The 26,714-nt window shown below is 35.8% G+C and overlaps 6 protein-coding genes across 10 annotated transcripts in view; 3 read left to right on the forward strand and 3 right to left on the reverse strand.

Moving 5' to 3' along the window:
• Nucleotides 1-540: 540 nt before the first annotated feature.
• tcnba (transcobalamin beta a) lies at nucleotides 541-2,229 on the forward strand. Its single transcript, XM_077240744.1, has 4 exons — nucleotides 541-689; nucleotides 1,240-1,381; nucleotides 1,748-1,881; nucleotides 2,009-2,229. The coding sequence occupies exons 1-4, from the start codon at nucleotides 611-613 to the stop codon at nucleotides 2,077-2,079; spliced, it is 426 nt and encodes a 141-aa protein (XP_077096859.1). The 5' UTR covers nucleotides 541-610; the 3' UTR covers nucleotides 2,080-2,229.
• A 1,199-nt stretch (nucleotides 2,230-3,428) lies between these two features.
• tcnbb (transcobalamin beta b) lies at nucleotides 3,429-7,633 on the forward strand. The gene is made up of 4 exons (XM_077240749.1): nucleotides 3,429-5,429; nucleotides 5,685-5,823; nucleotides 6,173-6,306; nucleotides 6,468-7,633. The coding sequence occupies exons 1-4, from the start codon at nucleotides 5,351-5,353 to the stop codon at nucleotides 6,530-6,532; spliced, it is 417 nt and encodes a 138-aa protein (XP_077096864.1). The 5' UTR covers nucleotides 3,429-5,350; the 3' UTR covers nucleotides 6,533-7,633.
• On the reverse strand, nucleotides 6,829-9,015 carry LOC143748663 (zona pellucida sperm-binding protein 3 receptor). The gene is made up of 5 exons (XM_077240748.1): nucleotides 8,820-9,015; nucleotides 8,572-8,733; nucleotides 8,260-8,427; nucleotides 7,046-7,249; nucleotides 6,829-6,945 (listed from the first exon to the last, which is right to left on the reverse strand). Exons 1-5 carry the CDS (start codon nucleotides 8,932-8,934, stop codon nucleotides 6,932-6,934), a joined length of 663 nt encoding a protein of 220 aa, XP_077096863.1. The 5' UTR covers nucleotides 8,935-9,015; the 3' UTR covers nucleotides 6,829-6,931.
• A 1,166-nt stretch (nucleotides 9,016-10,181) lies between these two features.
• hinfp (histone H4 transcription factor) lies at nucleotides 10,182-17,558 on the reverse strand. 3 transcript variants are annotated; one of them, XM_077240747.1, is made up of 10 exons: nucleotides 17,463-17,558; nucleotides 16,847-17,054; nucleotides 15,386-15,615; nucleotides 15,179-15,278; nucleotides 13,982-14,134; nucleotides 13,741-13,818; nucleotides 13,498-13,618; nucleotides 13,241-13,379; nucleotides 12,539-12,663; nucleotides 10,182-11,489 (listed from the first exon to the last, which is right to left on the reverse strand). In XM_077240747.1, exons 2-10 carry the CDS (start codon nucleotides 17,010-17,012, stop codon nucleotides 11,147-11,149), a joined length of 1,455 nt encoding a protein of 484 aa, XP_077096862.1. In that variant the 5' UTR covers nucleotides 17,013-17,054; nucleotides 17,463-17,558; the 3' UTR covers nucleotides 10,182-11,146. The 3 variants fall into 3 exon arrangements, with proteins under 3 accessions (XP_077096862.1, XP_077096861.1, XP_077096860.1); XM_077240746.1 differs by lacking the exon at nucleotides 17,463-17,558 and adding an exon at nucleotides 17,326-17,445; XM_077240745.1 differs by lacking the exon at nucleotides 17,463-17,558 and adding an exon at nucleotides 17,168-17,210.
• Nucleotides 17,559-18,252: 694 nt separating this feature from the next.
• dpagt1 (dolichyl-phosphate (UDP-N-acetylglucosamine) N-acetylglucosaminephosphotransferase 1 (GlcNAc-1-P transferase)) lies at nucleotides 18,253-23,554 on the reverse strand. Its single transcript, XM_077240750.1, has 9 exons — nucleotides 22,674-23,554; nucleotides 22,450-22,570; nucleotides 21,425-21,638; nucleotides 21,142-21,288; nucleotides 20,369-20,453; nucleotides 19,996-20,184; nucleotides 19,686-19,773; nucleotides 19,382-19,537; nucleotides 18,253-18,757 (listed from the first exon to the last, which is right to left on the reverse strand). The coding sequence occupies exons 1-9, from the start codon at nucleotides 22,835-22,837 to the stop codon at nucleotides 18,692-18,694; spliced, it is 1,230 nt and encodes a 409-aa protein (XP_077096865.1). The 5' UTR covers nucleotides 22,838-23,554; the 3' UTR covers nucleotides 18,253-18,691.
• Nucleotides 23,555-24,590: 1,036 nt separating this feature from the next.
• The window catches only part of c2cd2l (c2cd2 like), a 38,169-nt gene continuing 36,045 nt past the window's right edge, over nucleotides 24,591-26,714 (forward strand). For 2 of the 3 annotated variants that reach the window (XM_077240820.1, XM_077240821.1), the window contains exons 1-2: nucleotides 24,591-24,912; nucleotides 26,037-26,456. In XM_077240820.1, coding sequence (XP_077096935.1) covers nucleotides 26,103-26,456 — 354 coding nt within the window. In that variant the 5' untranslated portion in view covers nucleotides 24,591-24,912; nucleotides 26,037-26,102. The remainder of the gene's footprint in view (nucleotides 24,913-26,036; nucleotides 26,457-26,714) is intronic. The other variant, XR_013206827.1, reaches the window with a different exon arrangement.

Genomic DNA, 26,714 nt, shown 5'->3' on the forward strand with positions numbered 1-26,714 from the left:
CCTCTATCACAACCAGCCTTTGCATAATAGAGAGGAGATGTACACTGGAAGGAATTCTGACATTAACATATTCTATAAACCAATTTTAGGTCATGAACTAATCTGGTTAGGTAAAGAAATTATTAAATATAATATTAGATAAAGAGAGCTTCCACCTCACAAGGTACTTATATGACACCTGCACATGGTGATAAAGCAACAATGGTCGGGTTATTTTTGTTGTGGTTAATAATTAATGTTCATTGTTCATTAATGAAATGTAAACAACATAAACCACATAATCCTCACTCTCTACAGTATATTTGACATGTCATGTTTCACAATATACAAGAAAGAATATGGTCACAGGTCCATGCCAAATAATTACTTCTGTACTTTCAATGTTATCATTGTTACTCAACAGTTCTCAGAACCAAGCAACAAAGAACAGAAATAACAAGTAATCCAATGCAAAAACATTTGCAGACCACTCCTTTCTAAGGTAAGAGATAACACTTCCCCATAAACCCCATAATTTATTATCTAGAAATTGTCATGCAAAGAAAATGCAGAATATAAATAGAGTGTGAGGTAGTTATAGACATTCAGACACACTGAGTAGACTGGTAGAATGGCTCTGACAGCGATTGGTCTTCTGTGCTTTGCAGCTTTGCTGCCTTTCCCAGGGCTGGGACTGCCTGCAGACTCAGGTGAGGTATCTTCTAGAAATGTTACTGTGGCGAGCAGGACGAGGCCGAGGGACGTGAGAGAACGGCGTGAGGCCTCGTCCTGCTCGCCACAGTTACATTAAAAACATACATTTTAACAGTACGTTCAATTTTGATGTTAACTCCACTATTGTTTTATATAGAATTGTTCTACAATATTTCACGAGTTCACACTTACAAATAAATCGGATAGATTCAATTGGTAAACGTATTTGGCGTGCTGTCTGGGGAGAGGGCTCTGATCTTGGTAATTGGCCCGAATGCAGAGAATGATTACTGATTGTAGACAGCAGGTGCCACTTGAGTGGCTTATTTTGACGTGTTCCTCCCGAACTACGTTAATAAAACATCATTTAAATTACAGAAAAGTAAAAGTAAGTGTAAATGTTGCCTAAATAAATTACAATAATTATTAATGCATTGCACCCAACACTGTGTATTTGTTATTAAAGCTACACTATAATAACTCTAAATTACCACTATTTGATATATTCAAGCTATATAATCCTCTTTCTTTCTCTCTCCCAAACAGTCAAACGTGAACAGGTCCCCGTAAAGGTGACTGTCATAAATGATTTCACTAATGAGCATGTTTCCTACTCCGCCACTGTGATAGAGGAAGGGCTGATGTTCGGGGCCTTAAATCAACTGCAGGACAGCAACACCGGCTTCAAGTATGGCTTAAATTTTTCTGAATTTATTTGAGGTTTAGTGCACTTCACATGCAGTGATGTAATTATATCATACCTGATTAACTTTACTACTGGTTGTGATGACCCACATACTTAAAATCAAGGTTATAGGAAAATGGGGCATATTTTACAACTGTGACAGCTAAGGAAAACAGGGGGAAAAAGATCTAATTAATGTACTATTTTTTTTCTATACATTTCCGATAAGCCTGCAGATGCTGAGTCAATGCTTGTCTTGTCAGTTAATTGATCAAGGCCCAGGACTGACAACATTTTTAGAAAGCAGACTTTGAATGGAATTTCATTTTTGTGCTAATTCTGCTACCTTTATTTCTGTTTTAACAATAGATTTTCATACACTATTCACAAAACCTTTGGCATATATCTGGAGAGTGTGAACGGATTGGCTGGATCTGATAAGGACCAGACATATTGGGAGCTTCTGTCTGAGAAAGCAGGAGTTATCACCCGACTGGAAGTGGGTAAGGGAAAAGTTAATTATATACTGTAGTATTACTTTACTGAGTAGGAAATTTGTATTTAACTTACAACACATAATAATTAATTATTAAATACAGATTATTATTTATACTCTGGAATTTTTTGCAGGAATTGGCTGCTACCAACCCCAGAGAGATGAGACTTTGATCCTGAGGTTCACCACTTGGGGCAAAAAATAGATTTGTTTTATCATGAACTATGAAATGTGACTGCTGAATTCATACCACATCATGATTCAGTCATATCATCAATGTAAAGTTTATGTGAGTGGATAAACTCATAATTTCATTGCATACAGTATAACATTCTAATAAACATAATAGAGCTGACGGAACTGAAAAGCCTCCCTGATCGTTTAACAAACATTTCTAACTGATTTGATTCAAATAAACAGTGTACATTACCAGTATAGTATTCAACAAATTCACCTGGCTTATGCTTAGAAGGCAAAAAGATTAAAGGTTCATCTCTGGACTAAACACAGATCAGGGAAAAACAGTCAGCGATTTACATGTAGGTCTCCAATGCACTATTCCAGAGATGCACAAAATGCCTTTATATTCAGTTTGAGAAGTTCTGTTAAGATTGAATGTTGACTGACGGATGGACGGACAGACTGACAGACTGACAGGTGTGTGCATTAAACAGTGAGGCAATCAGTGAATCATCTCAGGAATATAAATGAATCCATGACGGAAGTCTTTACAGAACATTCCTTTCTAAGGTATGATATCAGACACACTGGTTAGACTGGTAAAATAGCTCTGACAACAATTATACCTTTGTGCTCTGCAGCTTTTCTATGGACTGGGCTTTGCCTTTTTATTTATATATGAGACCTTGAGGAATCTTTGTGTAGTTAAATGTTATTGTAGCCTACTATATGTTTATTAGTTCACTGACTCATGGACGACAATGGAAATCCTGGAAATTTCAGGGAATATAAAAACTATGGGTTTCACTTTATTTTGATGGTCCCTTTAACACATTCTATTGACTATAAGTAGCATTTCACCTACATGACAACTCACTCTCATTATAGTCGAGTATTTGTAGACTGGTAGAGTTAGGGTTAGAATAAGTTGACATGTACTTGCAAAGTTACTTATAGTCAGTAGAAGTATATGATATATGATATATTTTTACTCTCATTTTGACTCATTCAATTATCTGTTGAGTGTCTTCAAAAAGAGACCAACCTTAGGTCTGTGTTCCAAAGCATTCATTAATTACAATAATTTAAGTTTGGATAGTGCACAGGGTGTCCGCGGGTCCTTAAAAAGTCTTAAAAAGTCTTAAATTAGATTTTAAAAATTGAAGGCCTTAAAAAGTCTTATTTTTACTTATGAAAGGTCTTAAATTTTCGATGGCAATTTGACTTAGACATATCTAAATGTTTTCCAAATTAAAACTAATTAGCGTAGGCCTACTTTATTTATTAATCGTTCTTTGTGGATTTGCTCGTTCACGTGACATTTCGCGTCACATTCGCGCCAGCATAAGCCTACGTCTGTCTCCTGCACGCGAAACAGAGGAGAAGAAAGCTGGTTAATTTCAGTTCAATTGTAAGTTCATTCTTTATGTGCGTAGTGTTGTGCGCGAAACAGAGGAGAAGAAAGCTGGTTAATTTCAGTTCAATTGTAAGTTCATTCTTTATGTGCGTAGTGGTGTGCGATGTTTATTGTCTATTATGATATTGTAATCATTGTTTTACTTTAACGTTAACATGTACGAGGGCGCACTGTGAGCTGACATCGCATTTGTCTCTCATGCTTGCTCTCACTGCGTGGTCAGTGCAGTTATAGGCATGTTCCCTAATAGACGTATAAAGTTTTGGTATTTTATACATCATATGTTGTTATCATACAATATTACATCAGCAAGAGGGCTGTTTTCCCGTGCACAATTGCAAATATGGTATTTATTTTATATAAAAGTTAAATTAACATTGTTACATTTTATAAACAATATTGTCAATATTGTTTGTTTTCCCTTTATTTCGCTGACGAGAATTTCAAAATGAAACCGTAGCAGAGTCTCAATGCAAAATACAGCGATGATTTCTTGACTGAAATCCGCGTTTTGAACGAATCATTTTAACGATTCAATGAACAATCACGCACTTCCTGAATGAATCAGCCGTTCGAACAAATCGGTTGAATGAATGACTCCCTGATACAGTGACTTGCCGCAACCTACTGGCGGGTTTAGTTTCACATTTAAAGTACCCTGTAATTAAAATGTTACAATTAGAAATCAGTTCATATTTAAATATTGAATTAAGAATTTAATTTATCATAGCTTTATTTATGCAATTGTAAATGGAGTGTAAATATATTAATGCCAGTTCTGATGCTGCTGCTGTGTCTCCTCTGCACTGCAAAGATGGATTTTGATTTAATGATTTCATTTACCTGGTAACAGTGGTATTGTGTTATTATTCTAATATAATTTAATTTGAATGTTAGAATTTGACATAAAAGGTGATGCATACCTCTAAGTAAAAAGAAAAAAAGTCCATATATTGGTGAAAATGCCCCTGGAACTCAATTTAAGGTTGCAAATATTGTCCTTTAATAAAAAATGTTAATTTCTTTCACTGCTGTGAAGTGACCACTGCATAGAATATGAAAAATATGAATATCTTCGTGAGTCTGCTGTCAACAACAGGCCTAAACCAGCCATAGTACCAGTACACAAACACAATATATATATCATCTAATTATCAACAAAACTTTGAAAACTTACAGTTAACACTAACAGGTCTGTTTTTCCACACAAAAAAATCTACCATTTATTCTCCTTTTCCAGTCCTATGCAAAAGATGCTGGAACTAGAAATCCACTGCCCAATTTCTAAAGTTATCAAGAAAATGTCATTAAGTTACTTCAACTTGCATTTTTTTAAGTCAATTAATGCATAAATTTGAGTTTAAATTACACACAATATTAAGTTTGTCAACATTACTATGTCAACAGAACTCAACAAAATAATGTTTGCAACTTAAAAGGTTTAATTAAAAGATGTAATGATTTTTTTTTTTTTTACACAGACATTTATTTCATTTGTGGTATCAGGACCCCTGAATTACTTTGTAGAGTGAATGATAGAATAGTATATAGTTCAAATTTATTTTAATGTGACGACTAAATAAGTTGATATGAACAGAATAATATGAACAGAATCAATATAACTATAATTATTCCAGATGCTTAGTCAGACCTGTCTCAACACTTGTCTTGTCAGTGTATTGCACAAGGCTCAGGGAGTGAGCCTTGAACAGTCAGATTTGTTTGTCATGTTTCCTTGTGTTTCTTGGCTTACCAGTTCTGGTTAAGGTATGCATTTCCCAGAAACTTCCAAAACAATTTATAAAATTTGCATACAAAAATGCTTAAATAGGTTGTGCGGTTGAGAGAGACATTCAGACACACTGAGTAGACTGGTAGAATGGCTCTGACAGCGATTGGTCTTCTGTGCTTTGCAGCTTTGCTGCCTTTCCCAGGGCTGGGAGTGCGTGACCACTCAGGTGAGTTTTCTCATATAAAGCCATGAATTCTGCTTAAAACAAGGATACTAATTGTTGAATTCAAATCCTGTCTATACTACCTACAGTAAATAACATTTGTAAAGTATCCATGATTCATTACAAATTACCAAAGCATTTGTTATTAAAGCCACAGTTTGTGCAGGTATTCTCAGAACATGTCTTGCTTGGTTTAGTCCCTTAAATGCAGTTATTTAAATAGCACCCTTTCTATGTTTGTTGCTTTCTTCTAAACAGGAGAACAGGGATCGGTGTTAGTTAAGGTGGATGTCACTAATAAATACACTAACACGATCGTCTCCTACTCCACCACTGTCCCAAAGGGAATGCCGATGTTTGGAGTCTTGAATAGACTACAGGACACCCAAAACTTCAAGTATGGCCCAAACTTTTATCAAATTATTGTGGTCTAATGCACTTTACACCCAGAAAGCCTAATGCAAGTATAGTACAGTACAGAACAGAACAGTACAGTGTAGTATTAGTAAAACCATGACTGAATGAGGTTATGGGGAAATAGGGAATCTATTACCTCTGTGAAAGACAAAAACAAAGAATCCATGAAACGCTAAAATATGCAACTTTATATGACTGAGATGATTTCATTGTCAGACCTGACTCAAGGCTTGACTTCTAAGTTTATTTTAGAAGGCTCAAGACAATTAGGAACTTCTTAGTACTAATTTTATTTTTTGTGCCAATTCTGCTACCTTTATTTTTATTAGCTTCACATCCAGCATTAGCAAAAGCTATGGCATATATTTGGAAAGTGTGAACGGACTGGCTGGGTCTAATGCAAACCACACGTACTGGGAGCTTCTGTCCAAGAAAGGAAAATCTATAAAGAGTCTGGACGTGGGTAAGTGTATAAGTTTAATTATAAAACATGCACTTATATGTCACAGTCTGAGGATGGGTGCAAATACAATGGGCAAGAAAAAAAAACTTTTTTTAAATCAATTCATGACAATTCAACACAAAATATATAAAATATTAATTTTGTCCCCCAATCTTTTGCAGGAATTGGCTGCTACCAACCCAAGAGCAATGAGATTTTCATTATGAATTTCACCCGCTGGGACTAAAAGTAGATCAGTTGTATTTTGTGGTTTCAAATGAGACCACTCATATTCTATATGTCAGCACTATATCAATCCCACATCTTGTATCAATCATCAAGTGAATGAATAATTTAATAATTTGATTGTATCTACAGCACAATACTCTAATAAAATCAGTGAGCACTGCTGCAACGGTTTCTCCAAGCTTTAAACAATTATTACTAAATAAGGTACAATCAAATAGTGTACATTACCAGTCTCCAATTTCATAGATAATCAGATGCATACAATGCCTATATACAGGTTTTTCGGGGGGGGGGGTCAAGCTTGTCTTTTTACATTCACATAAGGATTCATTCTGTTGTTTCCAGAACTCATATAAACTATGTCTTCATAGAAAATGATAAACAGATTCTCTGTCTTCTATCCTGTAGAAGCTGAAAGAACAAACACAAACATTGATTTTGCGGCATTTTTTCGTGTGTTGTATTTGCCACTGTTTTAACTAGCAGCAGTTTAAATTACTATGAAACTTACCACAGGGAGTGAAGCAGTCACAGTCGCAGAAGTTGCAGCGTGTAAACCAGCGCTTCCAGCCTGATTCTTTAGTCCTGCAGTTCTCAATGCGACTGCATTCGTGGTTCAGAGGAACCGCATAGCTCTTAGCATCAGGACAGGTGGACGAACACGTCCCGTCAATGTCCTTCTCGTTGATCTCAACCCGGCCACGATGACACACTCCTAATGTCACATACAGGAGGAGACCGAGAAATGAAATTCACAGCCAATGAAATACATTTTAACGTAAAATGTAATGGACCACAACCATTGTTTTTTTTCTCCACAACCAAGACTTAAAAAAATAGCACAACATGAATAAACTTAATACATGTATAGTATACGTAAAATGTTACGCATCAGTAGGTATTTCATGTTATAGATGATGAATATGCAGTCAAAGAAAAGTTCGTAAAAATATGGCCTAATACTGTGTTATTATGAAATAATTTTCCTATTGATTTTTTACCTGCATTTTGAATTACCCATTGCATTGTGTTGTGTTTTTAAGTTAAAGGAAATATCTGTAAAGTTAACAGATAATAAATGTGACCCTGGACCACAAAACCAGTCACATTGGTCAATTTCTTTTAATTGCTTTCCACTGATGTATGGTTTGTTAGGATAGGACAATACTTGGCTGAAATACAACTATTTGAAAATCTGGAATCTGAGGGTGCAAAAAAAAAAAAAAATCGAACCATTGAGAAAATTGCCTTTAATGTTGACCATTTATGTTTGCGATTGTTCTGCATCCACTCACAAAAATAAATGTTTTATATTATTTACGGACGGATATTTACTAAATATCTGCATGGAACATAAACTTTACTTAATATCCTAATGATTTTTGGCATTAAAGAAAAATCATAAATTTTGACCCTTACAGTGCATTGTTGGCTATTGCCACAAATATACCAGTGCTACTTGTGACTGGTTTTGTGATCCAGGGTCACAAATGTCCTAGCAGAAATTGTATTTTTCTTACTGTATGTGTGGTCATTCAGATTTTTTTTTATCAACACCTCTCACAGTAACAGCACTCAATAATATAACAACTCACTTAGTGTTCAATCTCTCATATACTGTAAATATATAAGACTTAAAACAGAATAGGTCTTGTATTCATAATCTGAGCATTTTCCAGGAAAATCCGTAATTTGTGTGCAATATTCAGCCAGACAAGGACTTACTGAGGCAGGACGGTTTGGGCGTCCATTTCCCATTGGACTGGCAGGCTCGAGCAGGATCTCCAACCAACACGAACCCTGGCCTGCAGTCGTACCGCACCACAGAACCCACCCACCAATCACTCCCATACACCATCCCGTTAAAGTCCACATCCGGTTGTCCACAATTCACTAGGAAAAATGTAAACTCATGAAGCACATAAGAAGTTCCAGTGTACACAGAATAATTCAACAGAATAATCACAAATTATTCTGTGTTTATGGAAATACCTAAGAAAAGGCAGTGTATTCCATTAAAATGATGATCTGTTGTACCTCTACAGAGGGATTTGTATCCCACCCAGCAGCAGTCTGAATCTCCACAGTTGTGTCTCTTTAGCTCCCTGTGTCTGCCCTTACACCCTCCAAAACAAAGCGGGGCTGTCCCAGACCAGTAAGTGTCTCCCAGTTCATCCTCCTGTTCCACCTCTAACAGACCTGAGGGACATAGCGCTCAAATCTTTCTGACATTTTCTAATTTGTAAGCTTAGTTCAGACATGAATAAATCAAATGCTCCTCTTACCACTTCCTAGATCTTCCTCCAGAGCTGTTCGTTCAGTAAATGCAGTTATAGGCACTTGCGTGAACACCCCATGCATGGACCCCAGAAGCAGCAGCAGAAGAGCACCTAGTTTCATGGCGTTTAGTCGGTGGTAATCCTTTTCTAATGCAGAAAAGTCTATATCTGTTCAGTTCTCCTCATATGAACGTCATCCACTCATTCTTTCTGTTGTCTCAGTATGGAAGTTCTAACCATTTGAATACAGAAAAACCATTTACATTAAATGTATTTTTTACAGACTATCTCCAAGAACCTATTTTTCTACATGAGAGACAAGGGCAAGACAGATGGAAAGAAAGGGGAAGTGTTGCATCTTAGCTCACACTAAGCCCCTAACGCAAACTAATCTTTTAAACTCTGCTAACACACTAGCGATTATCACCAGAGCAGAGAGAAAGAGATTATAGAGAGCGGGAGAGAGCCATGGATTGGCTTAACTTTCAGTTGTGCTGATTGTAAATTTCATGTTTTTCACATTTAATAATGTTAGAGATTAAACTTGTCCAATGTCCTTAAGATCTGCAGTGCGTGTAATTACTGTAATGACATAGATCGGTGAAAAGCGCCCAAACACTGACCTCTGACTGCTGCAGTAATGCATACACTTCTGCCTAACCCAGCACAAGCAGGACTTACAAGTACCGTTCTTAGTCACACACTATCCCCAGATTATCCCCAGAAAACACTTTACCTGAAAATGAACTGAACATACCCGAGTACACAATATTCACACTAGCAATTCAATTTTGGGGTTTGTAAGATTTTTAACAATGTCTTCGAATGAAGTCTCTGCCAATTCCTTGATCAAAACAGTAAAAACAGAAATTGTATTACAATTTAAAACAACTGTTTTCTAAACATATATTTTAAAATGTAATTTATTTCTGAATTTTTAGCATCATTACTCATTACTCCAGTCTTCAGTGTCACATGATCCTTCAGAAATAATTCTAATGAATTCTAGAAATTCTAATAAGTTCTATGATTTAGTGCTCAAGAAACATTTCCTATTATTATCAATGGTGAAAATAGTTGTGCTGCTTAATTTTTTTGTGGAAAGCTTGATAGATTTTTTTCTGAATTTGTTGATGGATAGAAAACTCAATGTAACAACATTGATTTGCTAAAGAAATCTTTTGTAACATAATTGTTTGTCTTTACTGAGACTTATGATCAACTGAATGCATTCTTACTGAATAAAAGTATTAATTTCTTTTTAAAAAAACTTGATCTGATCTGAAACCTTTGAAGAGCAATAAATAATTCTGCTTGTAAGCAAATGTAAATGTTTAAAATGGAGGAAAAAAAACAAATAGGTCAAAATTGTGCTGAAATAACTACCATTGTTTATTTCAAATAAAATTAATTTAGTATAGTTTTCCTTCTCAATTAGATTATTAGGACTCAACGGCAAATCAAAGTCCTATGGAAAAGGTGCATCTTAATGAAAGGTCAAAACTATTTTTAATTTATTTTAAAACTATTTTTTATTTTGATAGAAAAATGTCAGGAATAGGTAGATTCAACGAGAATGGGTCTTTCTGCAGATTCTCTGATCTCCATATAAAGTTGAAAAAATAGATTAAACGGGTGTTGATCAGTTTAAAGTTCAGATGCACTTCCAATTCAACTATTAGTTAAAACTACACACTGTAAAGATTTCTCCAAGGTGATCAGTCCTTCTCCTTTCAAATTAACACTGAACCTGAAGAGTCAAAGAAAGCTGATTAAATTGTTCAGTAGGATTAAACATTTTCATTCCCCTTTATCCTCTTCTCTCTCACTCCCTCACACACCCAGTCAAATGTAAAGGGTTAGTTCAGCCAAAAAAAATGTCATTTAATTACCCAAATGTTGTTACAACCCTGTAATTTCCTTCTTCCGTGAAACACAATAAGAGGTGTGTGTTTGTGTGCTCCTATTACCTTATATTACTTACAAGGAAGGTAACTTGACACCTTATTTTGTTTCATTGCAGACAAAATAATATAGTGTCAGAATGACACGAGGGTCAGTAAATTATCACAGAAATTTCCCCTTTTGAGTGAATCATCTTTTTATGCAATCCCCAGAGCTAACTTGTGATTTAGTTTGATCTTTTCTGTTCAGTCCAGTGTTCAAGGTGATTGAGGATGACAGCATCCTAAAACACACTCTTATCAGCTTTGGTCCCCTGTTAGTCTCATAGTACAGTGAGTATTGTCACAGAGTTAAAAGGAATGTCCTAATGTCCCTTTTTATTGTCTGACACAGCAGTCTAAGGGGAGCTCCAGTAATCCGAAGTGCTGTTAAACCACCTCCATACCCAGCTGTTGGGCAGTGTCCTGTAACTGACACATCGACCCCTCTCTCGTAGAGTCTGTTTCTGAGGAGGTGCCGGCCATCAACACCAAGAACACACTTTCTGCATTTTCCTGAGTCCTACAGACCTCTGCTCCCTCCTTTCTTATTCCTGCCTCTGTATTTCCCCCGATGGTCTCCTCCAGTTCTTCCCCGGACTGGACGTTCTGCTGGCTGGACTCACTGCTGTCCCCCTCGCCCTGCCGCTCCCGCATCAGCTGTTCCGTTAACTCCACGCTCTCATAGCGGATCAGCTGCAGACGCATGAATCCATCTTCGTGCTCTTTATACCTGAAAAGAGGGATTGTCAAAGTGCAAAAGACTGTAGTCAGGTTAGACGGGTAAGGTTTATTGTCCACTGGAAACCCAAATTAAAATGAACATGAAATTAATATTAATTAAATAGCAAGCGCCCATGGGATCTACTGTTAGACTACTTCGAATTTTTGGATCACTATGTTGTTGCTGTTTTAAAGAAATTTTACTTATTCAGAAAATTTAGAAACTTATTCAGCATGAATGGATTAAATTGATCGAAAATGACAGCAAAAGCTTTTATATTGTTACAAAAGATTACAAATAAATTCTGTGCTTTTAAACTTTCAATTCATCAAAGCTTTCTGGAATTTTTTTTTATCATTGGCTGCATCCGAAATCTCATCCATCCCTGCTATGAAAAACAAAACAGTGACAAGAGCAGTATGTCTGAATTTATAGTATTCATAAGAGTGTAGGCAAAAAGTACCTAGATGACCTGATGATTCTGAAGTGTGCACATGCCATACGATGGACATTTTACTATCCCATGAGGCCACAGGAGAGGTTTCTTGAATGGTAATGAAGTGACAAAACTGACGATGGTAGGTCACAACGACAGTGACAACATGGCAAACATACTTTTTTGGCAATCGCAACTTAATTACTTATTCAAAATAAGTACCTACTCAGGAGAGTATGCCAATTCAGATGCAGCCATGGGTTCCACAAAAATGTTAAGCAGCACAACTGTTTTCAACATTGATCATATGCATAAATGTTTCCTAAACACCAAATCAGAATATTAGATTGATTTCTGAAGAATCATTTGACACTGAAGACTGGAGTAATGGCTGCAGAAATTTAAACTTTGCCATTAAAGGAAATATTACATTTAATTACAGGGAAATAGATAACCGTTATTTTAAAATGCAGTAATATATCAAAATACTACTGTTTTTGACTATTTTTCAAAAACATAATCTTAGAGATCCCACATTTTTGAATAGTAAGGTGGTTGAAGGAATCAGTAATGAAAAATTCTTAATGGGTGGTGGCCACAAGGAAGGAGGAAGTCTTCAAACCTGAATCTCGGGTGCCCTGAAGGCCATTTGAACTGATGTTTCTTGCGTAAGTGGGCAGTGAGGTTGTTCCCCCTGGTGAAGCACTGCTCACACACGTGACACTTATAGCGAGGAGTGTAATCTCCCTAAATGCAAAACAGCACATTAAAATTTTTACTACTCTGGAGCTATGAGCTGAATATCAGTTACTGTACAATTGAAGTGATGTAGAATTGTATTCGCTTTTTGATGCACAGTTAGTTTAATTTTGATTGCTCAGTGTTTATTTTATAATTTATTATCGATATAGTGTTTTTAGCTGTATGCGTGAAGTTACATCTAAATGAAAGTTCCCACATTAGTTAATTCCAGATTAGATGGATCGTTTTTATAGATCAAACCTTGGACTTTATCATTATAAGAGTCCTTCATACTGACAACAATTGTTACTTCAATTACCAGCTAATAAAACAAATGACATTTGCCCGTTTACATTTGAAAAAACAAAATCAATTAATCTCTTGGTAAAAGATCATTAACAGCATTACATATAACAACAATCTTAAGTATTTCAGTTACCTATTGCCTAGCCTTTTTATTTTAATTGACAAATTAGCAAAGGCTTAGCATTTGTTGCATCTATTGTAACACTTTCTGTGGAATACATATATTGTTGTCTTTTTCTTATTGGCGAATGTTGCTGTTACTTTCCAAATGGCTCACCTCATGAATGCGCTTGTAGTGGTTCTTGATTGAGTAAAGGGAGCGGGTGGAGTAATCACAGTCAGTGAAGTCACATCGATACGCTGGCTCACTGCTGTGCGTGTCTAAATGCTTCCGCAAGTCTATTAAGTTTTTACAGCTGAAAACCACATGAACACAAACAAACTGACAGGTCATGTCTTACTTTGCAGGCTAAAAGATTACAAGGAGTCAGAAAATCCAGGGAGTCACTGTCATTGGTGGTGAAGCAGCCTCACCTGTACTCGCAATAATCACAGCTGTAAGGCTTCTCATTGGAATGACGAAACTTGATGTGGTTTCTCAGTGAGGATGGTGATGGACAGGTCATATCACATAGTGGACATTTATAATGGTTGACTTTGAACAGAGAACAGGTTAGAACATCATTAGAACAACCAGGTCACACTAGGCAATGTAAGGTCCAATACAGCGGAACAAAAGTACAGCCTTTATGAGATAACGCACAAAAAGATTCATACCATGGTTCCTCATGTGGTCTCTCAGCAGGCGCTCAGTGGCGAAACGTTTAGAGCAGTGGGAACATTGAAATCTTTGACCTACAAAAAAATGCACACATAAACAACTGGGTGCAATGGCCCATACTAATTAGATTTTTATTTTTTCTATTGAAATGAGTCCAAATTGATCAATAGAAGGATTAAAGATTCCCTGTTATTGTTGCTGCTGCATGTGTACCACCTGAAATACAATCCCTCTCACCTTCTATGGAGGTCTGTCGTCGAATGTGGTCGAAGAACTTTGTGTTGTTGGCGAACATTCCTCCGCAGGTCGGACATGCCACCAGCTTTTCCTGTGTGTGACTACGCATGTGCTCTCGCAACTTAAACCTGCCCTTGAAAGAGGCCTCACAATCTAGAAGTAAAAAGAAAAAGTTAATGTCTTCTCAAAACCGTGCTGGACAGTGAAAGTCGTTGTGAGAAGGGAAACCTCTGTGGCACATTTCTACACTCGGTAACATTCAAATAAGATATTTTTCTGCCAAGGGGTTCACTCTCATAGTGAGTAGAAATATGAAAGATGTAAATATCTTCCGTGTGAAAGTTATTTTGATCAAATATTACGAGGACACATGATTTTTGAAAAAATAATGATCTGCATGGATAAATAATTTATAATAAATACTGCAATATTCCATAAAAAAAAGGATTGTCAATTTTGATTTCATGGTGACTTTAAACGACTAAAAATCAAGATGTTTTAATTCACCCCCACAACAACTGTTTTTGAGTTTCCACTGGATATATCAGGTAGGCTAATTTTAAAAGTGTATTATTTATACCTGGAAAAGTCATATTTTAATACATAAGCATCAGTGGTTTGCAGTGGTGTTTTAAAATGAGGTGGCAAAGTTTTAAAAAAATTTATATATCTCAAATGTAAATTTATGTCTGTTACACTTAATTTTCCTGGTTAAATAAACATTACATAAAAAAGAGAGACCAAATACAATACCATTTTATATTTTTACATTACTATGTAATGTTCTTTTAAAACCAAGTATATATTTCATCAAGTTAATGTTTGTACACATTTTTACATTTATTCCAAAATAATAACGTAAAGGCAGTAACAATTTAAACAATATATTATTAATTTCAGCAGTCATCAAGCTTGTACACACTGGTCAAAGACACAGACACGAAGATGTACCTTTAATTTCCCCAAGCACAGTAATCATATTTCCAGCAGTTACAAGTTTCGATTTTGTCGTGACAAAGTGGTAATATCTAAATGGCTGAGTCGTTTACTTGCTTTTTAATTAGTCTTCCCATTATAGCATGGGAAAAAATACTATGCAATTCAATGGGGTGCATCAAACTGTTTGTTTACAGTCAGACATTCTTCAAAATATTATGAATTATCCTTCTAATGCATAATATTAAAAAAAAATCTTACCTTTCCAGCCACAGAACAAAACATTCTCTTCATTAGTCTCGAGACAGTGTGCATGCATCTCCACATGTCTGTAGAACCACTCTGGATTATCCATAGACATCTGAATACAAATATACTTATCAGCTGACTACTTGACCTGATTTGACTAGCCACATGCAATTTATCATCTACAGTACTTAAAAAGAACATGGTAGATTGCCTTCGTACCTCACAATGCTCCCAAAGACAGAAGAAGTTCTCTTGGACCTCAGGCACAATGTTGCGGTTGTGCAGGCCAACCGAGCAGGCACCCATATCACTGTGGCCATTGAGTATAGCAAGTCCCCACTGCTTCAACTTGGTGTGGTAGCAATGGAAAAACATGTGTCTGAGAAGCTCTGCATCTCCTTCCACTGAGCAGAAACCACAGTCTCGCCATAGACAGTTATGCTCCTCATCTGTAAAGCATGCAGGCAAGCTAAGGCCTAATTGTGGACAAGGACAATGAAGCCAGAAGCCACAGGGCCTCTGACTGCCAGAAACCTGAGGAAAGCTGAGATGCTTGCTATAATACTCAGAAAAAAATCACCTGCTGATGATGTAACAATGATACAGATAGATGAGCATTGCATAAATGTGTGCCAATGACTTTTGGCGAAATGGATGAAGAAATAAGAAATGTCATGTGTTCCTGGCCCCCTCTCAGAACCAATAGTCTCCTTTGAACACCTTAAACCAGATATGATTTTGTACACTAGTCCTGGTATATATATGGTGTACTCACACTTGTAACTGAAACTTTACTCCTCATTTTTACACAAAAATGTTTAATTAATTATGTTATATCTCACAATTGCAACAAGAGCTGTTATTGATAAACTATAGTAGTTTATATAAATATTTTGAATGAGCTTATATTTTTATATTTTCAGTTTTCATTATAATTAATTATTTTTATTTATTTATTTTAAGTTTAGTCATTTTTTGTTATGTGCATTTGCAATTTTTAATATTTCTTTTAAATTCTTCTAAAAAGTATTTTCAGTTTTAGGTTTTACTTTAATATTTTTTGTACTTACAATCGTACAGAATTTATTGATTTACAAAATTATTTAACATTGACATTTTAGCTTTATTTTAAAATCAACAAAAATGTTTTTTTTTTTACAGTTTTAGTTAACAATAAAAAAATCTGAAGTTGAAACCTGTATGATTCTTTATTCTGTGAAACATAAAAGATAAATTGAAGAAAGTCTGGTTTAGGTTTTTATCCATGTAATGACAGTGAACGGTGACAGATGATCTCAAGGCTCAAAAAGAACAAAATGTAATTATTTTAATTAATAAATAATCACCATAAAAACAATATGATGAAGATTTTTTATTCTTTAGTGAACTATCTCTTTAAGAAGGAAAAGGAAAGATCAATGCTGACACTTCCAGTGGCCAGTTACATAAACTGCTTAGACTAGTAGCAGTATTACAAGTCAGTCATCTATTTGTTTTTCTTTAAGACTGATCATAACTGTTTTTTTTATGTCAGTTACATTAAAAAGTAGATTGGTATAATTTGAATTCAAAAAATAATACTGAATACCTCTAGACTGACTACAAGCTGGTCAGACAGTCTTAACATAAAAGCATACACTTAAGATGGTGTTTGCAACTGGCCACAGGTGTTGGACGCACCTGGTAAGTCTGTCTCACTGCCCACGGTAGCTTTATAATGTTGCTCCACGTGCTGGCAGAAGTCCTGCATCCTGTCAAACGTCTCCTGACACGAGCCCCACTCACAAGCCAACTCCAGCAGCAGCTCCTCTCTGCGCGGGGCTCGTTTACCCGACGGGTGCATCATGAAGCACTGAATGTATAGCAAAAAGTGTGGTCCTCCAGTCCTCTGAAATACACAGTAAAGTCACATGTGAGATCGATATTTGTAAGTTAGTTCTGCTCGAGCTATCTGTGCATAGCTGTCAGTTTGTTTTTTTTAAAAAAAGCTTTTTGCCATACATGAAAACTGCGCCACAAATGATAAACTCCAATATATAAAAATGTCTTAACTGCCAAAAGCACTGCTAGTAGTTTTATAAAACCATGGACAAAGTTGTTAACCTAGCATGAGACATAACGTTAACTTAGCTGGTTAGCAAAGCAAAAGAGAAGTTAACATTCTGCCTCCATTGTATTGACTAACTTAGTAGCTTTTCGTTAGTTTGGGTTGAGAATAATTAAATGTGCTTTCATCCAAGGACTTTTTGTGAGGGAGAGCATCGAAATTTGTTAAATGGATAGAGAAATAACTCACCTTTAACAAATACTTCAAACATTTCCTCAATATTTTTCCCACGAAATAACCAAACCAATCAGATTTCAACTTTGCGGCGTCACGTTCAAATCGCAGCCAATCAAATTGCAGCTTAGCAGTACATCACAATGATCATTCCCTCCGACATCTAAACCCTTTCAAGTGTTCCGCATCGCACTTTGTATTCAGTGGCAGCAATGCCTGTCTGACAACCCTAAAAAGGAGTTTTACTTGCTATATTTTGCCATTTCTTATTAACCTGCTATGGAATTTCAACAATATCATTGTACTATACAAATAAATCTGTATGGAACTGAAAAAATAGTTTTATTATATTTGAATACGTAATAATAATAGTTAATATTTTTTTCCAAATAATATTTACACAATTTGCTGTCATTTTAATTCAATGACAAATAAAAGGCAATTATTTAATTTGGAAACAATATGTTGCCAATTTGCTATAATTTTAATTCAATGACAAATAAAAAGCCATTATTTAATTTTGGAAACAATACGTTGTCATTCCAATAACACTCTTACTAAACTCGCACAGTATAAAAAGATTTTTATACATGAAAATAAAAAGCTACCTTTGTATTTTAGGAAGGGATCGTCAAATTTGGAAGCCCTTAACATTTAAAAAACAGACAAAACCCATGTTAGGTTACTACAAATAAGGATTAGTGTTAATGTTTGGGTTATGTTTGATACTGTGTTTGGATATGTCTGAATACTGTACAAAAACAGTACACAAAATTAATATTTTTCTCTCAAGAAGCTAGTGTGGTCCATTTGTCACATTGGTTTATTCAAATGATTCAAAGGCATAATATTAGATCATCTGACACAGAAAAATATAAGTACATATATCAAGTAATCTTTCAGAAATGCTCTCAAAAATGTCACCAATTGCCTAAAATGTCCCTGAATGTAAGTGTTTCACATAATCTTTCAAAATAGAACCCTCTGCTTTTCAAGTCACCCCCAAATTATTGTAAATCCTTATGCATGAGCCTTCCTGTCCCAATGAAAATTAAGGGCATATGTGTAGACTGTCCCTTCACATGCAGATATATAGACAGAAGTGCTGAAATACACTGTATTGTAATTAGATTCCATCATTTATAGGTGACAGGCAGTATAGTAACCATTAAAAAAAATCTGTTGATAGTTTGTTCTCCAAATGAAAGCAGCAGGTTGTAAAGTCTCTCAGGATCGCAAGTTTTCTAGACGTCGTAGAACAGACGCACAAGGTGATACCGGATTCCAAACGCTACAGCACTCCCCAAGACCTAAGAAAGAAATATAGTAAGAACTATAATGTTATTTAAATCTACCAAAACAACAGTCTCCTTTGAAGAACATTAAGAACATCTAATGCAGGTTTATAGGTTCCTAGCTATAGACCAAAGAAAATCGGTGATGCGGCCTTAGCAAATTATGCAGCAAAAACTGTGGAATACACTACCATCAGATATTAGGGAAGCTAGTACACTCAGTATATTAAAAAATAAAGTTAAAAACATATCTTTTTACTTTGGAATTTAATTAGTTACTCTGAATTATACTTGTAATAAATTGTATTTTGTGTTGAAGGTGATTACTTTTATGTTTGTCCTTCATATGTTTTAGTATTTTATACTGTATGTGTTGCATTTATCCCTTATGTTTGATGCGAGTTTTTATTGGATGTGATGTTGCTGTTGATATTTGACTATATAATTTTTATGCAAAGCACTTTAAACTGCATTTTATGCCTTTAAGGGTAGGGGGCCTTTGAATAACCAAATAACATTGAACTACTGATGATCCTTTGTCATACTTTAGTGAGGTTGTAATATATCACTACCTTCATTACTTTTTCAAACCACTTTGAATTGAAATAATTGCACATTACATCTGAACTAGGGATTCACCTGTATTAACAGCATGATTGCAGTAAGGTTTCTCTCATGGGTAGGTCCCAGTACTTTTAGAACCAGGTTGATAAGGGTCATGTTGTTACACTCAATAAACTCATCATCTTCTTCTAGCCCTCTACGCACATCCAGAAGCCATAACATTTCTGCCACCTGCAGGATAAAAGAGGAAATCACATTCAAACATCATTTTATACAGGGAATACCAAATAGGATGTGCTCCTAGATCTTTTGTTGGCCATCAACAACATTCCTAAACCCATTTATAATGATAAATACTGATAGTGACGTGTGTTTTTACCTTCAGAATAAGTTGTCCTAATTTGCCTAGGTCCTTCTGTTTGAACTTAGAATAGCTCATGCCAAGTTTTCCTGTGTCAGGCTGTAACCTGCATTAATAAATTTTAGAGGTCAAGCTCTCAAAACCATTTCCTTTTGCTTTATCTATGGTGTAAATGCTTAGGAAACGCTGTCTATATTATAACTGTAATGCATGTAGACTTTGATTACAAAGAACTTATGAGAATTTTAGGTCAAATTAAATTCCACTGCGAATAAAAAAAAGAATATTCGTTATAGTATTATTTTAAAATGTTAGTGTAAAAACTCACCTAGGAAGGCGATGTCTGGGGCAGGGAATAATGTGAAACAGCTGAGGTAGGGAGTAAATGAAGTTGATGACTTGGGGGATGAAGAAAAGCAGCATGGTCTTACTAAAGTGTCCGAGTATTCCCACCACTGCAAACGTCATTCCAGCAAAGTAACAGAACGTGTCTCCCACAAACACAGAGGAAGGGTACCTGAGAGGTATTCAAAGTAGAGGTTTATTATTTGTTCAAAAACAAAAGTGGTTGAGGTTAAGATTTTTATCAGTGTTGATAGTCAAACCTAATAACTTATAGAGTACAGTATTTTAAAGGCCTGTCTTAAACTAAAGCATATTTTACAGGTAAAGATAATAAAAAAACAATAGTTTTTACAAACCAGTTGTGGTAGAAGAGGGCTAATGTGGTGAAGAAAAAGGGAATCATGAAATACAAAGAGAAAACATGGTCATCCCTGTAGTCTCCTGAAAGAGAAACGTTAATCAAAAATCAATTTAATAATTCAAAGAGAGAGAGAATATAGCTGCAGTGCAGACTTATTTAAATAAACTCAAGCAATGTCAGTGAGCTTTGAACAAGAACTTAAAAATCATTTCTATATATATTATAGTCAAAAGTTTGGAATAGTTCAAAATGTTTCATCTTTTTAAAAAACTTTTATATTATTCCAATTTATAATAACTGTTAAATGTAATTTATGGCAAAGCTGAATTTTCAGCATCACTACACCAGTCCTCAGTGTCACATGATCCATCAGAAATCATTATAATATGCTGATTTGGTGCATCACAGGGATGAATAACATTTTAAAATATATTCACATAACAACAAATATTTTAAACTGTAATAATATTTCACAATATCACAGTTGTATTGCATTTTTTTTATCATATAAATGCAGGCTGGGTGAACATTAAAAAAAATCTTAATTATTCCAAAATTTTTACCAGTGATGGTGTGTGTGTGTGTGTGTGTGTGTGTGTGTGTGTGTGTGTGTGTGTGTGTGTGTGTGTGTGTGTGTGTGTGTGTATATACACATACACATATATATAATTTATATACACATATATATAAATTATACATATTTTAAAATGGTTTTGAATCTATGTGGAAAAACTGATCAAATATGTTGAAAATAGGCCCTCCTCTCACCATTGAGCTCCTGTAAATTAAAGACAATGATGGAGCCAGATATGAAGAGAGCTTGTCCAGACTCAATGCCATTGATACCGGCCAAGATGTTGATGGCATTTGTGCAGAACACAGCCAACATTCCCATATACACATAATACAGAATGCCTGAAACGCATATAAACAACTTCTTAGAATATCAACAACATATCCTACATATCAAAAAAAGGGCAATAAAATCAACCTCTCTGTGTCAATACAGAGCACCAGACATTTAAGCATACTATATGACCGTCAAACTAACCCAAGTCCAGATGCATCCCCAGTAGGACACGGAAAGGTTTGGGCACGACAATGACAGTGTTGCCAAAGTTAGTAAAGTAGACCATGAGTAGAGGCAGGGAGGCCATAGTGGGCAGCAGTAGCTTGTGTCTCCATCGTAGGTTCAGAACATCATCAGCAAAACCCAGGAATATCATGCAGCAGATGGCTAACAACGCACCAATCAGTTGCACAAACTAACATGGACATATCATTGATCAAGAGGAGACAAAAAAAAAAAAAGTAAAAACATGTCAGTACAGGAAATTTTGGAATACTGTAGTGCACAAATATCACAGTGATGGTATCACATAGTAATACCATAGTACTTCAATAGATACCTCGCAACAGAATGAATGCCATTTTATTACATGTATATTTGGCTACATTATTCAGCAAGGTTGCACATGTCCACTAATGCATGATTTTCCCACTGTATGTATGGCTGTGAAGTTTCTCTGGTATCAAGGTCATTAGAGGCCAAGGTTCAAATTAGTTTGCCATATCATTTTTGCCTAAAAACACACAACTTGTGAAAAAAAAGTTCTGGGTCATTAAGAAGTTTGTTATGTTTACCTAGGCTGCATTTATTTGAAAAATATAGTAAAAACAGTTATATCGTGGACAAATTATTCAAATTTACAACTGTTTTTTTCTTTTTTTACTGTTTTTTAAATGTAATTTATTCCTGTGATGGCAAAGCTGAATTTTCAGCAACATTACTCCTTTAGAAATCATTCTAATTATGCTAATCTGCTGCTCAAGAATAATTTCTTCTTATTATTATTATAGATGTTAATAACAGTTGTGTTGCTTGGTTTTTGTGGCATTCATGATACATTTTATCAGGATTCTTTGTGAATAGAAACTTCAAAAGAACAGCATTTATTTTAAATAGAAATATTTTCTGAGAAAGAAATACAACTTTCAACATATTTTTACTGACCTCAAACTTTTGATGAGTTCTTGAAATGTTTATTATTTATGATTAGGGAATCATTAGCTCACCTCGTTGTGAGGGAAGCGTTGACACTTCTCTCCCATAAAGCACTGGAGGAAGGGGACAGGGATGAAGAGGAAGAGAATGATGAGGAAGACTGTGCCACTGATTACACCTTGTGATTCAGGTCTGGTTAATGAGGAGAGAAAAATAAATGCAGGTTTTAGACATCAAATTGCAATGCATACTTTTATATGCACAATAATATAAGTAAAGAAAATCAATCACTTACACCTCTTTCTTTATGGTTTTATTTAGGTCCATGCCATATAGTCTCGCAGATATGAAATGATCCTTAAAAGCAGGAATAAGCTTGACTGTTGCAATGCACCCCAGTGCAGACATACAAGAGTTGATGATGAGAGGAAAGACAGGAATTGGAGACATCTTCTCCATTGACTAACACTCTATAAAATTGCAATACACTGTATTTACTGTATTATACAAGTAGTTATATTTCGACAAATCCCGTTGAAAACAGAGTTCGCTTCCTATCAGCAACTTTCAATACATTTATGTATATTCATAGTGAAGCTGACATTAATTGAGCATGTTTCGAGTTTGACAAATAATTTAACTACATTTCAAATACAACTATAGATCACATTTCAGTATACACCACTGCATAAAAGCGCGCGCATAAATGACATTGGCTTCTTTTCGAAACGACCGAACCGTTTTTATACAAAAGCACTGAATCAATGAATGGCAGTTCATTGACTTGACGTTGACAGCTGAATTTCCATAAGGTAAATTCCAGGCGATCTAGAATAAGAACCCAGCCCAAATAACTACCGGTTCAGGTTATGAGTTACTAGTTACTCGTTGGAATAATGTAAAACGCTTTTACATCAAAACGTGATATACATGTCAGTTTACAGTGTATGTTTAGCTCTGATCTCGTCACAAAATCCACGTCTACTTCCGTCAACATAATCCGTCCGCCGTAATAGGACTCGCTTATTATACACTTATAAGATGTTGGTACGACAGCAAAAGCTTTAAAGCGTAAGGTTGCTAAATACACGTTAGTGACCAGGTAGGTGGTTTATTGGGGAAATATATAAATATATATTTTTATTATCTTGGTTTCAGTCGAACCTTTGCAGTTGTAACACAACCGGAAACAAAAAGAGAAAGACGGTAAAAGTACCATTTTCCGTTTAGGAACAACAATAATAATAGTAATCCGTATTTTTATTATTTGGTCTTTCTAAAACATCTATTTACACTGTTATATCCATTAATTTTACTATTTGCCAAAATGGAATTCTGTAATTCTATATTTTGATAAAATGTTCATTGTTTGTTTTGACAGTTTCTTCAAAACAAACAACAAACATACAAAAACATTTCATTTTGAGGTGTGAGTATTATAAGAAATGTTAGACAAGGCCTTGGAGCAGGGATATCGCAGGTTATGCTCACTCTATTTTAATAGCAATATAACAACCCTGTATATGAAATTCTGAAATGAACTAAAGTGTATTATACTATATATTATATATAATATTATATTACTATTACATCATAAAATAATCTTACAAGCAATTGATTTTGAGTTCAAATAAATATCAAATAATTCAAATAAATAACATATTCATTGAAAAATAAATAAAAAAATGTATTAATGTACATTTTTGCAAGGAATAGTAATAAAATAATTATAAAAGTAATATGAAAAGTGTCACCAAAAACAAAATTTTGGGCTTTTACAGAGGTTTGGGGATTTAGTTTTACAAAATTAGAACTGTCTAAAACACTACGCACAGTACGCATTCTACAATCTACTCAATAAACACAATTAGTCTAAGAAAAAAAGTGGATTACAATTTTATTTCAAAGTAATGACAAAAAGAACATAACGCTATCTTTATGACATAATTAGCCTCATAAACACATGCATAAACGTCAGTCCAGCTCTGCGCGTAATTGGTGGAGTTCAGCCACACATAATAATCCTAACCCTTACCATAGTCCTGGCTATACCCATAGACAGTAAAAAAAAGGCTACACCTAATACAGGTTAAGCGCCACCCATTACATCCAGAGAGGTAGAGCTGGACTTCATGCTTTAAGAGCAGGGAATGTGCGCGTGGCGCGTGCGCAGTTTCGACAACCCTAAAAGTGTGCGTGTCTCTTTAAATACGTGCAAGTGTGGGTTTGTGTTGCTACACTATTTGACAGCTCGACTGTTCTGTTCTTGCGCATTACCATTACATACCATCCGACACCGACGGTGGGAGGGGGGCACATTTATCTTGCGTTGTTAGCATTGGACATAAGAAATGTGCGGTTTTATGTAGCATGCTAAATATTCACGTAACGGAGGTCATGTACCAATCAACACAGGTTTGTGGAAGATGCTCGGACCTGAAGACTGGTGCTGGAAATACGAAGAAATGATGTAGCCATTGAGCTGGTGTTCTGTAGCTAGTCGGCTTTCAAAGACGGCGTTTCTCATCTGTTCGGTAACCATTCCTTTCTGTTGATTTTTCTTTCAAATAATGGGAACATTCGGCGTCGAATGCGCGTGCAGCATTTTTGTTAATCGTAGGCGCGTTTAGACTCAGCTGAACTGACTGAACTGAATCAGATGCACAAAAATTCTGTCTAGGTAGGGTTTGAAATAGCTATTCAAATGGTAAACATTGAGGGGACGTAAACATACATGGTTTGAAATGAACGCCATTATACGCTGTATAATTACAATCTTAGAATAGCTGTCAAAAAGAAGGGAATGTAAATGAATCGCTAGATTGGGTCATGATGAGCTAAGCTCGACGTTGCAATGCAGCACTGACCCAGAACACAGCTGCTATCATCGCTGCTGGGCTGCCAGTAATGTGACAGAATCGGAGCGAGTTTGTATGAGACAGGCTTCACACAAGACTAGACTGTGCAACCGATCTGAGTTAGTTTTCTGGAAGAAGTTAGGCACTTCTCCGGTTTCAGGACAGGCATTGAATGTCACACTTTCACCGAAATGCTTAGTCAGTTTGCTTAATTGTTTAAACTTTTAAGCACAGATACTAACAGGAGACATGCACTTGTAAATCTCCGATAAGAACATGACTTTTAACCCTTGGTAACCATTTGGTAGAGCGCAAATTGTGATAGTAACTTGTTTGGCAATAAAACCAGTTATAAGCAGCATCACTGCTATACATATATGTATATGTATATATATATATATATATATATATATATATATATAGTTTGGTAGAAAAAAATTGGCCAAGTATATGATATATATGTAAATAGGGAAAAAAAAACAATAGCTGATTTTCCCATCTGTGAATAAGAATGAATTTCTTAATAAGAATGAGTTTCATTTTTTCAGTCCACTACCATGGCTTCCTGTGTTTTTAAACGCAAAAACACATTATGTGTGAATGGCCCCTTACGTGCTTAGAAGAAGCTGAGAGTGAGTAAATGACAGTTTTAATTTTTGAGTGAACTGTCGCTTTAAGATGTCCGTGTTTCCTATGAGATGTTGGGAACATATCTTGTTGTTGCTGTATGGCTGGTTATCCCTGCATCTGGTCTTTTTCCAGTCTACTTACTCTCTGTTTCTCTATACCCTTTTTTCCAGATTTCCAATCTTCGTGAGTCAAGATTTTCAACCCTTCTTAAAAATGAGACTGAAGTGATCAGTGATATGATGACTTTCCAGGACATGAGCTGGCTGGTTCAGGTGGCGCTCTTCTGCGCCTCACTGCTGGTTGTACTAGCCTGGCTTGTTCAGTTCTCAGTGGGGTTGCTTCGCCCTAGGTGGTCCAGGGTCCAGGACAAGAGGGAGACCCCGTGGCGGTTGCCCTTGAGTCTCACTCACCAGACACTGACGGGCGGTGTGTGGGGTTCCCTCTTGAGGCTGAGGCGAGATGGGGCTGGGACTGACACTGAGGCAGGTGTCAAGGGGCTTTTGTCTTCGCTCTTTGTGTTCAAGTCGTTCAGGGAGCACTGGCAGAGAGCCTGGGTGCGGGCACTCAACGAACAGGCCTGCAGGCAAGGGGTGAGTAGTTAAATTTTATCTTGAGACAAAACGGTGTAGCAACATATGTAGGAGGTTTTGTATATACATATGCATGTGTTTTCATTGCTCCTTGCATGTTTATACATGTGTAAGAGTATTTTTAGGCTGTGCGAGTGTGTGTGGGCATAATATCATGGCCTGACTACTTGTTAGTGAATGTGTGGGTGTTAGGGTGTCAGGGGATGCAGGTTCTTGTGTAACAACCACACACTCACTCTCCTCCCAGAAATCTGCTCT

This window comes from Siphateles boraxobius, unplaced genomic scaffold (assembly GCF_051911475.1).
Source record: "Siphateles boraxobius isolate OS27281-9 unplaced genomic scaffold, OSU_SipBor_1 24, whole genome shotgun sequence".
NCBI lineage: Eukaryota > Metazoa > Chordata > Actinopteri > Cypriniformes > Leuciscidae > Siphateles > Siphateles boraxobius.

What these genes read in the sequence shown, in the direction of transcription:
- dpagt1 (XM_077240750.1), bottom strand. Translation starts at nt 22,837, where the DNA reads ATGGAGAAGATGTCTCCAATTCCTGTCTTTCCTCTCATCATCAACTCT. An exon ending in TAATTTACAGGAGCTCAATG is followed by an intron (nt 20,454 to 21,141) that starts GTGAGAGGAGGG and finishes TTTCTCTTTCAG; the next exon opens with GAGACTACAGGGATGACCAT. An exon ending in TAGGACAACTTATTCTGAAG is followed by an intron (nt 19,538 to 19,685) that starts GTAAAAACACAC and finishes TTTATCCTGCAG; the next exon opens with GTGGCAGAAATGTTATGGCT.
- LOC143748663 (XM_077240748.1), bottom strand. Translation starts at nt 8,934, where the DNA reads ATGAAACTAGGTGCTCTTCTGCTGCTGCTTCTGGGGTCCATGCATGGG. An exon ending in ATACAAATCCCTCTGTAGAG is followed by an intron (nt 8,428 to 8,571) that starts GTACAACAGATC and finishes CATTTTTCCTAG; the next exon opens with TGAATTGTGGACAACCGGAT. An exon ending in GCCCAAACCGTCCTGCCTCA is followed by an intron (nt 7,250 to 8,259) that starts GTAAGTCCTTGT and finishes ATGTGACATTAG; the next exon opens with GAGTGTGTCATCGTGGCCGG.
- hinfp (XM_077240747.1), bottom strand. Translation starts at nt 17,012, where the DNA reads ATGATGCACCCGTCGGGTAAACGAGCCCCGCGCAGAGAGGAGCTGCTG. An exon ending in CAGTGAGACAGACTTACCAG is followed by an intron (nt 15,616 to 16,846) that starts GTGCGTCCAACA and finishes CATGCTTTACAG; the next exon opens with ATGAGGAGCATAACTGTCTA. An exon ending in TGTGATTATTGCGAGTACAG is followed by an intron (nt 13,380 to 13,497) that starts GTGAGGCTGCTT and finishes TGTGGTTTTCAG; the next exon opens with CTGTAAAAACTTAATAGACT.
- tcnbb (XM_077240749.1), top strand. Translation starts at nt 5,351, where the DNA reads ATGGCTCTGACAGCGATTGGTCTTCTGTGCTTTGCAGCTTTGCTGCCT. An exon ending in GGGAGTGCGTGACCACTCAG is followed by an intron (nt 5,430 to 5,684) that starts GTGAGTTTTCTC and finishes TCTTCTAAACAG; the next exon opens with GAGAACAGGGATCGGTGTTA. An exon ending in CAGGACACCCAAAACTTCAA is followed by an intron (nt 5,824 to 6,172) that starts GTATGGCCCAAA and finishes TATTTTTATTAG; the next exon opens with CTTCACATCCAGCATTAGCA.
- tcnba (XM_077240744.1), top strand. Translation starts at nt 611, where the DNA reads ATGGCTCTGACAGCGATTGGTCTTCTGTGCTTTGCAGCTTTGCTGCCT. An exon ending in GACAGCAACACCGGCTTCAA is followed by an intron (nt 1,382 to 1,747) that starts GTATGGCTTAAA and finishes TTTTAACAATAG; the next exon opens with ATTTTCATACACTATTCACA. An exon ending in TATCACCCGACTGGAAGTGG is followed by an intron (nt 1,882 to 2,008) that starts GTAAGGGAAAAG and finishes AATTTTTTGCAG; the next exon opens with GAATTGGCTGCTACCAACCC.